General features: G+C 37.8%; 1 protein-coding gene across 2 annotated transcripts in view; it reads left to right on the top strand.

Moving 5' to 3' along the window:
• The window catches only part of LOC100745795 (rho GTPase-activating protein 7), a 356,581-nt gene that overhangs the window by 118,235 nt on the left and 224,763 nt on the right, over positions 1-13,583 (top strand). The window contains exons 3-7 of one of the 2 annotated variants that reach the window (XM_003493120.4): positions 4,824-6,416; positions 6,939-7,113; positions 7,903-8,142; positions 9,012-9,251; positions 10,223-10,416. In XM_003493120.4, the coding sequence (XP_003493168.1) occupies positions 4,824-6,416; positions 6,939-7,113; positions 7,903-8,142; positions 9,012-9,251; positions 10,223-10,416 (2,442 nt within the window). The remainder of the gene's footprint in view (positions 1-4,823; positions 6,417-6,938; positions 7,114-7,902; positions 8,143-9,011; positions 9,252-10,222; positions 10,417-13,583) is intronic. The other variant, XM_012391197.3, reaches the window with a different exon arrangement.

Genomic DNA, 13,583 nt, shown 5'->3' with positions numbered 1-13,583 from the left:
TATCTTATGCATAGATGGATATTAATACAAGGTCATTATTTAAAAAATTGGTTAATGTATGTAAAGCCCCTCTACAATAACTCACGTTACATTTTTCTGTACAGTCGCTAGGCTATTTGTTGCCTATGAAACATTCTAATACAATACAGGCTATTAAAAAAAGAAATCATAAAATTGTAACGAATTAAACAATTCATCTAATTACGATCAGCCTGTGAACATCTCTCATTCCGTAGCGATGAAGTCTCGGCTTTCGATCCTATCGCAATAAAACCATAGTTACTTCTCTGGCTGCGGGTTCGCATTATTATAACCAGTCTGGCGATTAATCATCGAGCACGAGCTTCCCATTGTCCTGACACGGGTGTTGCATTGTGCGCCCGAAGCCAGCAGCTGACTTACGTGGGACAACGGAATATAACTATCACTGCGTTGTCCATCGGATTCTTATCGGTGACTAATCTGTACTCCAATGTATCTATCTTTCTACCGTTTAAACGATCGCACCAGACCACTAATTCTCCTTTCGATGCGTCGCTGACGCAACTGCAGCCGCTTAATTCATGCATCTGACCGCAATTGTCCATGGAAACTATAGTGAAACTTCGTTTGTCCAATTTCCATTTACAGTGAAGCGCCATTTCGCGATATTCCATTTATTTTGCGTAATGAAATTTTACAGTGGAACTTCATTTCTTTGTTAGAAAATATTCACGATAAAATTTCATTTATTTGGATTTTATCTGCTGGAATGAAATTGTAGGTAATTCTTAATTAACTCGCTATGCGTCCAGTGAAATAATATATGAAAATAGTATAAATGCAATATTATTGAAAATGTGGTAAATTATAGTATCTAAAGTACGTATTGTTTTATATAGGTATAAAAATTTATTAAAAAACAAATAGTTTCAAAAGCTAATTATACAAATCGATGATAATAGATAGAAAGTTTGGCTTAAGAAGCGCAATAGTGCAGTAAATATGGTACTTAAATTTCTTCAAACTTCGTAGAATTGTATAATCTACATGGAAAAAGAATTAGTAACGAGAAAAATATTAAAAGAAATTTTTGGTATTTCTTTCCATAGTCATCATGTTCAACGACAGAAATGAATATTTTAAGTTGAGTGAAAATCTTGCAAAAATGTTAGATAACCCTTAATGTTTCAATTAAACTCCCGTCGATTGAAGCTACTTATTTGAATATCGTGAATAACGAGGAAAATCAATCAAATTCTATTAGGTACACGAGCTGTTTGTTCCACGATAGGTTCAAATAAATAGAATTCTATTATAATCTGCTTGACAATATATAGTAAATAGGAGAACGAGGTATTTGAAACGATGGAGGATAAAACTGCCAAGAAATCTTATAAAATGGAGCAAATCCGATTAAAATATTAATTTAATTTCCTTAATTTTTTTCCAATTCTTTAAATTTCTTTAATTTCTTTTTAATTTTTTTTTTTAATTAATTGATTAAATTTCATCATCCAAATTTCTAGCTCAATAATTCGAAAGCGATTGAGAAACAGATTTCCAAGAAATCCTTCAAATGCTACAAATTCGATTAGCTAGTGTAATAATTAGATTCCATTCGATATAAGGACGAGTGAATGGCAATTTTGCGATGAACAAAATTCACGTACCAGATAACACGATCGAGTCCAACGAACGAATCAAAGGTAGGCACTTATATAGTTCGCTTCTGAGATCTCTCGATGTTAAAATACTGTCCATCCTCGCAGCAGGGATTGCAATCGATATCATCGAACGATAGCGCCATTGAATTGGCCGTGTGTCGATCGTAAGCTCGTATAAATTGAATTTACAGTTACTTAAAGATAATTCGAAGTCCAATTCCGACGTATAAGAGAATGTAATTAAAATCGAGACGCGCCTTCGTAACGGAATAAATACAAATGAAAAGGCTCCTTTGTGCAGGTGGAAAAAGAATTCACGGTGAAAGATGCGATACGAAGACGATCGAACGAGGAGAGGCAATTTTTCAGTTTCATCTCGAGTTCGATGGGTCCGCGTTGCCGGCGCATTAAAAGGATCTCTTTAGAAGGAACGCGTGCACGAATATTATTCGCTCGTTTGATTAATGATAGACGCGCGTATCAGCACCTCGGTATCTTAGCCGCGAGATCACAATTCGACCTAGCCGCAAGTAGGTTTAATCAAGCTTTTCATTACGCGCGCCATAGCGAGCAGAATGCGTGGTTGATAGATCGCTGGTACGTCGAAGGTGATGCGATCTTTTGATTCGCTTATATTGACTATAAAACGTGAGTCAGTTGAATTGCCCTCGAATAGTGTAAATTCAAATTAATCTTTTTTGTATTAAATTAAGTTTGTGAAAACCTACGCAGAGCAAATTTTATTAGCGTAATAGGTAGATTCTAGATATTAATGCAAATTCCGGTTTTTATGAACCGGTTTTTATATAGAAACAGGACTTAAATAGACATTCGCTTTACTCCTTACTCTAGCCTTTGCTTCGACGCTGTCCACTATAAAACGTGGATCTGTGTATGTATGACTATATTACTGAAGGAGTTAAACAAACAGAGCATGGATACGTTTCTCTAAAGAAATATATAACGATGCTTGACATGATGCAATGTGAAAATATTACTGTACTAATGAGAGAAATGACTATTCGGTCGAACAAGCATTCGGTGGGAAAAAAACGCACGAGATCGATGCGACTCATTGGCTACTTGTAAGTTCTAAAATTGCATGTGGATCCTATTACAAGTATGCAGTTAATGATTAATGAGCTTGCAACAAAGAAAAATTTTTCTTATTTTTATTTCATTTCGTTGCTAGAGATACTAGCTTCTCTAGTGTTTCACTTTAACGGTTCGAAAGTTTTTGATGGATGGAAGCTTAGCCTCGTTCGCACTAGGTGAAAATTAACAGTTTTGACAAACTGTCAAAACCTGGAGAGAAAGTTGTATCGAAATGTTTAATTGTAGGAAAATAAATCGTGTCCTACATTTTGAACATTTTGTAATTTTTTTATATCGAAACAGGTCATTTTATAGATTATGTATTTACATACGTAAAATGCATATTATATATATTAAAATGTAATTTATATATTTACTTATACAAAAACATGTAAAATATCAGAAGTGAAGTTTACGGTATGGTATTGCCAACATATAAAAAGTAAGACACGAAGAAATTCATTCAAATTTTATTTCTTTATGACTGTTAAAAAATATGAATTTGCACAAATAGTTGCACTCTGTTACCTTATCAATATAAATAAAAAATACTCTACGAAAATAGATTCATTTTTTAAACCATGAAAGTGAAAGCGACTTAAAAATCGAAATATCGGAAGTAAACGCAAAGCAGTAAGATCCATCAGAGTCTATAACTCGTGGCGATGCAATAAATATCGTTTTCAGAACGTGCAGCGACGTTGTATTAAAATCAGCAACACCAGTTACACGTGAATTTCATGTTTCCACGTTAGCGGCGCGATACGTAAGGTCCTCGTTACAGCGTTTGCCGCCAGCTAGACACTATATCATCATTAACCGGGCAAGTTCTCCACCATGCCGCGTTATTATCTCTTACATAACCTTTTTAACTATTCGAAATCACTTCTATTACGGCTGGTACGGTGTCATGAAACCGAGGCAACACCGATCAGTAAACGCGTCCATAAGATTAGCAGGCGTCGAACGAGTAGAAAAGTCGAACAAGTGTCGTACAAACTGAACAGGTTTCTAAACCGGTGATCGAGGTTAATTGACCCTTGTCTACGGCGAAGATCAGCTCATAAATTAGAAGCATCACTTTCTATGGCCAGCCGTAAGCCAACGTCGGTTGAGAATAATGGGAAAAGAATAACATTCGTTCATTCGATTTTTCGTTCTACGACGTATATTAGGATCATCGAGGCTCGTGTCGTTACTGTCAGCAACATAACTACTTCATTATAAACCATTTTATACGCGTGTCGAACCGATTTCAACACTAGCTATTTCAAACGAATTAGTTCCATTTCTCGCGTTAAGATTTATCAGCGATGGTAGCCGATGAGATACCGACGCGTTGCAACTGGAAGTTTTCTTTGCTTTCAAGGATTAGAAATATGTACATTGCACAGAGTAGGAAACTGTATCTAGGTATATAGGCTGTTATTATCTCCTCGACGTTCAGCCTGCAATCTGTATTCGATTGTGATTTCGTTAGCTGACATTTCAGTTTGACGTTCTATGCGAGGCGCTGTTATTAAGTTGCAAGACGCACCGTTTCTCCGGATATTAATATTGATCTCTGACGGTTGCTGTAACATAATCGAGAGAAATGAGGCTCGAAGGAATTGTAATGCCAATGTCGATCTCATCAACTCTTGCTACGGCTATGTATATGCCGTACATGGTTTCCTTTCATTTAAATGTCGTTGTTTCTTCGCTGTTTTCGTGTCTGGCGATGATAAGTTCATTCTACTCGTTACCTTCTCTGATTGTATTCTTGCCTAACGAAGAGGTATAGTAACAGGGATATAACAATATTTAAAAATTAATAGAAAATGGTTTTTGGATGGTGGTTGAAAAGTTCAAAAAGTTATTCAAATCGCTTCAGCCATGCTGATTTATTGCAGAAAAGATTGTTTGTAAAATTGTGTCTAATGAAAATTGCAATATTTCTAAGAGATTCATCGATCTTAATTTCACCAATCTCATACTTCCAATTATCCATAAATATTTGAAAACAAACATCCAAGGTTTTCTCCCACCAAACATCCGTTGCCCTTAACGTATCATTAACGTACTCTACTTTCTGTTCAACAGGAAGAGATTGGTGAAATCATCGAGTCAGCGCCGTCGACTCCCCTGATCATTACAGGCGAGCCGAAGTATCCCCCACAGACGGCGCCGGTGCAGGCAACGTGCTACGCGACGACCGATCTGTGTAACGTGAAATCGCTTCCCGCAAAAAGCTTCGCGTTCAGACGACAGAACTCCGCTGGCAGGACCAGCAACGCCGTCGAGGACATCGGCGAATGGTCGAACTTCAACACGATCATCGCGAACGAAATCAACGAGCTGACGAAAGAGCTGGAGCGGAAGAGGAACAAGGAAGAGTTGAGGATCGTGCAGTACAAGGAGCTGTTGAACGAGTTTGGCATATCGGACAGCGAGAGTTCCGTTGGAAGCTCGTGCGAGGCGAGCACCGATCGATCATCGTCTCGGCCGAACAAGGAGAACCGTGATCGACGAAATGGAAAGTTGTTCAGCGACGAGACAGCCTATCGCTTCCTGTTGAGCTCGGACTACAACGAGCCACAGGATCGGATCGTTTCCGCGGAGAACGATCGAAGAAAGAGCGGAAGCTTACCCGAAGATCTGCAACGCATCATCGTTGCACATAGATATCAACGAGGATATCATAGGGATGTCTTGAACACCGACTACGACCAGCCAAATAATTCATCATTTATGAGCTTCATGGAGGATCACGGGCAGATCGATCGAAATACTTCTAGTCTATCGTCGAAACTGGATCGCGGACGTGCGGTGGAGGAAGAGGAAGAAGATGATTCGCGCGCCAAGTACCTTGGAAACAGTTACGACCAACCAAAGAAACATGTAGAGATAAGTTCGAAGACCAATGAAGAAGTCGATGAAAAGAAAACAGTTGGACCTTCGCAGATCGGCTCGTACAATTTGCTCGGTATCGACATGGATAAAGACGAGTCGAGCGCGAAATTACCACCGAGACAGCGGTTGGACGCCCACAGAAAGACTAGCCTGCCGATGAATTTGGCGAACCAGAAACGGAGGAGAGTGCCGAGATTGGCTAGAATTCGGCGCAACGACGACCAAAACGCGATGGATCCCGACTATGACCTGGATGAGGATAAAATACATTTGCCTGGACCGAGGTCATTGGACGGTAACGGGCCTAAATCGGCACCAGTCACGCCAACGGAGGAGAAAAAGTCCCCATTTTCGAAGTTTCTGTGGAAGAAACATGCGCCTGTTTTTCACGAGAATACAGAGGATGTTGTTCTCGTCAGAGTCTCCTCGTTACCTGATCAAGATTTTCTTCATATGGAGAACGACACGTTGCAGGGGAAGAATGGCCGAATCAATTGCAAAGGTCTTTCGAAGAAAAGAGCCGTTTCGCCGTTGACTTTACGTTCAGATATATCAGCGAAAAGATTGTCGGAGTCTGATAAGGATGTGAGACAAGTTAGTCCTGTAGATTTGAAAAAATTCTCGCTTTCGAGATCGAGAGGGAACGACGTAGGTGTTAGCTGCGATCTTCCGAAAGACGACCACGCTGGTTCAATAGGAAGCGTCGATAGTGGAAAGTTTGATCGAGTGGAGAATGTGGACGTGAAGAAAATATTGGATGAACAGAATTCTAGATCTGGTTCGGTGAGCATTTATGAATTTTTTTTTTCTTTTTTTGAAGATTCGTTTCTAATATCATGAGCTATAGTATGCGTCACATTTACTTTCCTTTTTATTCATAGAACTACGATATATCAATGGAACTATCAAACCTATCAAAATGATAGGTTTTGAAATTTCGGAATTTTTGTTTTTAGGATTACCGCTAATATTAAAATAATATTTAAAATTGATATTATATACTTTTAATTATTTTATATACTTCAATATAGCATATATTATAGTTTAATAGATCTGATGTTGGTTTTCACAAAAAAATTTTATATAATATTTTGGACGTAGTTAATTTTCAATAATTTTACCAGCAATGTTTGAGATATTAATAAATATAGACACGCGAAAGTGAAATTTTGAAAAATAAATGTTCAATGAGTCGGAATTAGATTTATTTGTTCGATGAGCACCGGTTGCAGAAAGTCGACGGTAGAACATTACAGGTAACAAGATCAAATCTGTGCTTCGGGTAACGAAGTGAAACACTTTCAGCTACCGATTTCTCTTCAATCCCTGTTATCGAAGATCCGAAATGGCTCTGGTTCATGCTGTCCGAACAGCCCACCGATGGATTCGCTTACTTGTGCCGACATGGCGACGCAAACTTCGCCAGCTATTTCGAGAAGTTCCAGCTTCACATGGGTCAGTGATTGTGACTCTCCACGAGGTAACTCTCACGTTTATTCGAGCGTTCTTCCTGTTTCGTCAAGTCGTTATTTGAACTTCTACTTCTGTCCGTATTTCACAACTAATAGCCAGTGCCAATAAAACACGATAACCTACGGAAGAAGTGAATTTATAGCATGTTCTTTTCTTATTTATTTATGGCTACTTTCAATATTTCATTAACTAATGTTATATACGTATATCGTTGATAGCTAGAAGAGCGATGCAACTCAAGAAAGTGTATTTTTCAGGAAATGGATTTCAAATAGAAAGTATGAACTAGAAGAACATTGTTAATTATCATGCTTTATCATTTAGGAATGAGAAGATTTCTTTTCCTTTATAAATTATCTATTAGTATTTCAATTCTCAGATTTGAAGATCTCTAATAAAATATTGTTTATTCGTAGTTCATTAATTGAAATTGAATTAGAAATGAGTAAAGACAAATCACACATATAAATACGATATATCTTATTTTTGACAAAACGAGCTGCAAGAAAATATAGTAAACTCTAAATAAAGCTTGAAATGGTATACAATCCTGTTGATTTACAATAGATGCCAAATTCATCATAATTGTCCGTAATTACAACAATTGATTTCATAAACCCAGTAGAAACAAAAGCTAATCATGTAATTAGCCAGTTTTCATAGTGTTAACCTGTTAATCAGTTTTCATCCTCAACTACCAATCGTGCGTTCATTTCAATGGCAAAAATGTAAACATTAAGAAATGGATGTTCGCCCGATGGATTTATTATTCTGGTCTATAAATGAATGTTCGCAGCTGAATCGCAAATGGATTCGCAATCGTTGCAAGACGAGAGCACATTGGACCCTGGCTCGCCGCAAGACACCGTGGACGACGACAATAGATCGTCGTCGTCGTCGCAAGATCTTCTGCAGAGCATGGACGAGATTTCCTCCGGAAGCCTGTCGCCGGATACGACTGACAGAGCATCTCCGCTCGAGAGCGGCATCGGCACCGCCAGTCCTCCTAGAAGCACCGATCGACGGATAGTTAAGCGTAAGTCGATTATTGTTTCTCCAAATGAAATTATGTATTGCGTGCACTTTCCTCGAGAACGTCGTTCTTAGCTATTTAACCGTGCAATTTGAAATGTTTTACGGTTTTTGTGTGTTTCGTCAAAATTTGCATGAATTAATGCAATTAGTAGATTATGAATGTTTATGCATTTATGAGAAATTGTAAAATGTGAAGAAGTAAAGAATATATACAATATACGGAAATATATAAAATATCAAAGGTATAATAATCACTATAATTTTTCGCGAATAAAATCTTTTTTTACATTTCTTAGTTTTGTTCATAAAAACTTGAATTTGCATAAACATTCGCAATCTCATAATTCTAAAATATTGAGATAATAATAATTTGTAGTATTAAAAGCCTTGATACCGGGTTATATGGTAGGTTAATGTTACCATATAGTAAAGAAAGAATCAGTAGGAGGTTTTACATTAAGATTGGTTTTATTATTATTAACATGTTAATAAACTTACTTTGGTAAAACGGGACAAAAGCATACTCATCATAACGAAAGCTTATCTTCTTTTCAAATTTCAATCCTTCGTTCTCCCAAATATCCGAATCACAAATTAAGTTATCTTCAGATCATCAACACATCTTTCTATTCCAAAGTAAACTGACACTTCATATATAACAACTTAATATTTCATTTAAAATTCCAATGTGTTATATGTTTTCCTACATTCGCCTATGTCCATAAAAAGTTTCTACAAGTGTTTAAATACTTTGGTGGGCCACTATACATTAACTTATCCTCGGATAAACATATCTTCTATACTAATCCAAACACGTCCGAACACTCAAGGCTTCATTGCATCATCAAAGAGTCATCTTCTCGGTCACAGCCCCGTCCTCCAGCAAGTGTCACCGCAAAGAGACCTGGGAGAGGATCCGGCGGCGGCCATCGAAGTTGAACTCGAGGAACGACAAACATTCGCAGGACGTGTGGATCAAACGCGAGAGCGTACACACGCAGACGAAGGAAATCGACGACCAATATTCGCAGGACGCAGTGGACAGCAGCAGCGGACTCGACGACACCCTGCCGAGGATCAAACCGCCTCGGCCGACCAATTTGCCTCTGTGTGAGTTTCATTAACGTGCTATGACGCGTGGACGGCGCTAATCGCGCCTCTAAACACGTCGTGCATTCAACGGACATGCAAATTGCACGGTTCCAATGCCGCTCGTTTTCGAGGAGACAATATTCTGCAAAGTCAAACACCGCTTTTGTCCTGTCTGTTTGCGAAGCAATTAACCGAGCCGCAACGTTTAATCGAGGGAAAAATTCTTCGTCGAGCTGGGGAAAGGTTTCGATGGTAATCGACGTTCCCCTCCAGCGAATGCAAATAGAAAGAATCTGCAACTGTGGGTATTGCTGCGTGAGATGTAATGAAGGAATAGGGGTGGGGATCAGTTGTGTATACATATTGGTTAAGTAGGAAGGTTCTTTAATAAGTTTGTAGAAATGCTGTGTAATTATTCTATTATGTATTTCTGATTTTTATTGAAATGGCGATGAGTTTCTTGGCTCCAATCGTTGACTACAAGGATTGTTATAAAGTAAAAATTTATGTAATGTTTGTATATGTACAGTGAAAGCTAATTAAGAATCAAGAAGAATATAAATAATAGAATTGAGTATGAATAATGGAATAGAAAATGAAGAGAAGAGAAGATGTGTAGATTTCTATGAAGATAGAAAAAGGAAATAAAGAGACGTGTTACTGTAGTAATTAGTATACATATGTATAATACTTTCAGGAGGAATGATCAAGTCCATTTTCTTAAATATTACTTATATCATCACCAATATTACATATATCGATGCACCATCAATGTATTAAAAATTCGCCTTGTTATTCATATTTCATAATACTCCAAGATCGTCTCATATTCCTGTAAGAACTAAAGCTTATTAACTGTTTTGTGATCAGTTTGATAAGTCCTTCTTCTGATTCTTTAAAGCGAACGATGTGTTTCACAGTAACTACGTTTCGAGCGTTCTGTGACAATTTTCATGAGTGAATAATTTGTTTAATATTTTATTTAACAGGTCTGTCCACTACAGCGAGTAGTTCGCTAAGCTCTGGAGAATTACTGGAAACACCTCCCAGAGCCCCGTCGTCCCCTTCCGCGGCGAGTCTTCAACTAAAACCGGAACCCCTAAGTGTGGAGATGGGCGGAAAGAGTAGCAGCGCACCCCTGTTGGAGAACAACGATGTGGAAAAGACGAACGGGAAGGTGCCGGTAGGTTCATAAATCATGTAAAGTATATATGTCACATTATGATATATGCCTAACTCTATCCCTCTGTTACCTAATTCTATCACCTCAAATTTGAATTTTTTTCATAAAAAATCTATCGAAGGAGATAATTTTAATCAAAATTTTACATAATTAGGGAAACAATTTCTCTTGTTCTATGAATAGAAAAAGTTTTGTAGTTAAAAATCTGTATTCAGGAAGTACATTCTCGTATTGATTGATTAATTTTAAAAGTATTTATAGATAGCTTTTTGGGATATGATGAACATGAAGCCCCATTGAAACGGAAAAGATACGTAGTTTGTTCAAATGACGTACGTTCCTCGTAGCCAATCGAACCGGCGCGCGATCGATCAACGCGAACATATCGATAATAAATAACAGCGTTCAGTCGGATAAACTGACAACTGTTCGTGCGAGACAGCAGCGTGTCCTGCTCGAGATATTCGTTTAAATATCGATAACAAGCTCAAACCACGAGTCCGTGAGTAGGAGAAGTAAAGTTCGGGGTTTTAACCGGGAAGAGTATCGTCCTAGCTTCAATAGGAAACATTAATCACGTGGCAGTAAAGCGTGTATGGCATTTGGCATCGAGATTACCAAGCTGAGATAGGTTGCTCGGACTGTTACTCCGTTCGGTGATCCGCGCTTATGGGTCACCATTAGTCTCTGCCCACGTGAAACGTGTACGTTGCGTGGCATTGACCATCGCGAACACGGTATTTGTATTTTACTCGCTGTTGTAGAACCGCGTGTGCAGCCCGTGTGGGCTGACGGAGGCCATCGTGAGATTGACACTTTGTTGGCACGATGAACCTTAATTTCCCTTTCATGACAGGTATCTCCACCTGCTACGAGACGAGGTAAGTCGAATATCTTGCAAATTAACCGATTCACCCTTGGATTGAATCAGCAAGGAAATCCGTGATCTTGCATCCATTCTCTCTTTACTTCTGTCGTTCTTTGCCTGGTCCATTTTGCTTTTATATGGATATACATTGTGTAACTTTGTTGTATTAGTTTCGACAAGAAAAATACAGGAAATTTGCACTTGAGATGTATTGTAACCTGTCGGTTATTCGATGGGAATAAAGATTGTAAAATGTCATTGTTTTTTTATTCTGGAAACGTCTTTCATATTTTTCTGGGAATAGCTGTTAGAATCGAGTTTTAAAGTGGTTAAAACAGGGATATACCAGAATATATTCAATGCAACAATTTTTAAGTGAAATAAAATGAAATATATATGACGTTAGGCAAAAGAAAGGTCACTTCTTTAGCTAGGGGAAATATAACCGAGAGGATCAATGAGCAACGAAGTACGATTGATCCTAAGTGTGAAAAGAGTCTGTAGAAACTGCAACCGACTAATTAACTGTGAAAATGGTCGACGGAGAGTTTAAAATTAGCCAGCAGCTCCGGCAGCTATCGATCCCACTATTTTTGCTGCACGTTCTTCTTGTTTTCGAATGAAAATTGCATTCGTTTATTTAAGAGATATCCATGTTTCAAATTCTACACGTTCCGGTCATTTCATTTGCAATTTTAGTGAAAAATCAATAATACAATTCATACAAAATGTCAGATATTATTCTCTCAAAGATAATATTACGCAAGATCTTGTAACTATCAGGACTTATAAAAGTTCTAAAAATTATCAAAAGTTGTGCGAAATGAATAATTATAAAATAATTCCAATAAATTACGACGAATTAATAAATTACAAGGATAGGAATTAAGTACGCTGTCGCAATTTACAAAAATATCAAATATCCAACAAATATAACAAAAGATAACAAAGAGGATAAAAGATATTTCTATTGGCATGATTAAAGATCGACCGATAATTTGGATATAAATTTTCCATGGATCAAACGTAAAAATAAAAGAACCACTGTACTATCAGTGATTCATCTATAATCGACGACTTATCCGAAAGATACATCGATGATCCGCGAAGTAGGTGGAGATACCCGCCGTGAGGAGAATTAAGCTCATCGGGCTTACGAAATATCAATTGTACAATCATTGTAGATACTTATTATCATATGTACGTTACGATATTAAAGAAAATTTGATCAATTATCGAGATATCGAATATCAGCAGCCCTGCTGCGAAACGAAATTTAAGATCTCTACCTAGATCTCCCTAAGATCTCTCTGTTAGAAAAGTTTTAATTTTACAACAAGCATTGATAGCATCAGTAGTCCTCGATAATCTTTCCATCTATAATGCTAATCTTGTTCGATGCCTTCCTGTTTTAATGCCCGTAGAGAACGTGCAGTTTCGAACTTGTAATTGTAATTTGCTTGACTTCTAGATTGAGAGCTACTTCATAGATTTTCCCGAATTGGAGATCTTCCGGTAACTTTTTAAATAAGAAGAATTTATGTTCTGTTATACGATGACCGTTATACAGATAGATAGTTTGATGTTCTTCGACATATTTCTAAATATCGGCAAAATGTGCTCATACCTGGTTTTAGGAGGTTGAATATTAACAACGAAAAACATTTAGTGGAAATATCCAAAGTTTATGCAATATTGCCCAAGATAAAGTTAATACGAATAGCTCTTAATTATTTCGTAATAACGTAATATCTTTTCCTGATAAAAGACATTTGAAATCCATCGTATCGAACAAAAATTGTACGTCGTTGCTCTATGAAATATTCTTCGTCATGTGAAAGAAAAAGAGCGATTCAAACGTTCCTGCGTGTCCTAAGGGATGCAATAAATTCTCGTTCGTTGACGCTGTATGAGCAAATAGCGTGAGGTAGCTCTATATTTATCCGGTGGACCCTCTCTTTGATATCATCGGTCCCGTGTGGTTGCATCGCGATCGCGCAATAGTTTGTCGTGAAATCGTTTCACGACACCACAACGAGTCACATGCTTTGGGTTCGACTTCTTCTTTGAATATTTTCGCGTGCAACCGTGTATTGAATAATAGACGGACGTAATTTATGGAAACTTCAGCGCGACCCGGTTGGTAGCGCTTTTAACCTCGTGGTGGATGTCCGGTGTACGTAAATGGTCCAAGGTCAGCCTCCATGCTTTGATGCTAAAAACGACCCTTCGCATCGATGCACAACCACAGCAGCCGATATTCTGTGTTTACCTCGGCCATTTTTTATCCCCCCCCCCC

Source organism: Bombus impatiens, unplaced genomic scaffold (assembly GCF_000188095.3).
Source record: "Bombus impatiens unplaced genomic scaffold, BIMP_2.2 scf_0969, whole genome shotgun sequence".
Lineage (NCBI taxonomy): Eukaryota > Metazoa > Arthropoda > Insecta > Hymenoptera > Apidae > Bombus > Bombus impatiens.
The sequence above is the reverse complement of the archived record's forward strand: the minus strand, read 5'-3'. Positions and strand labels throughout refer to the sequence as shown.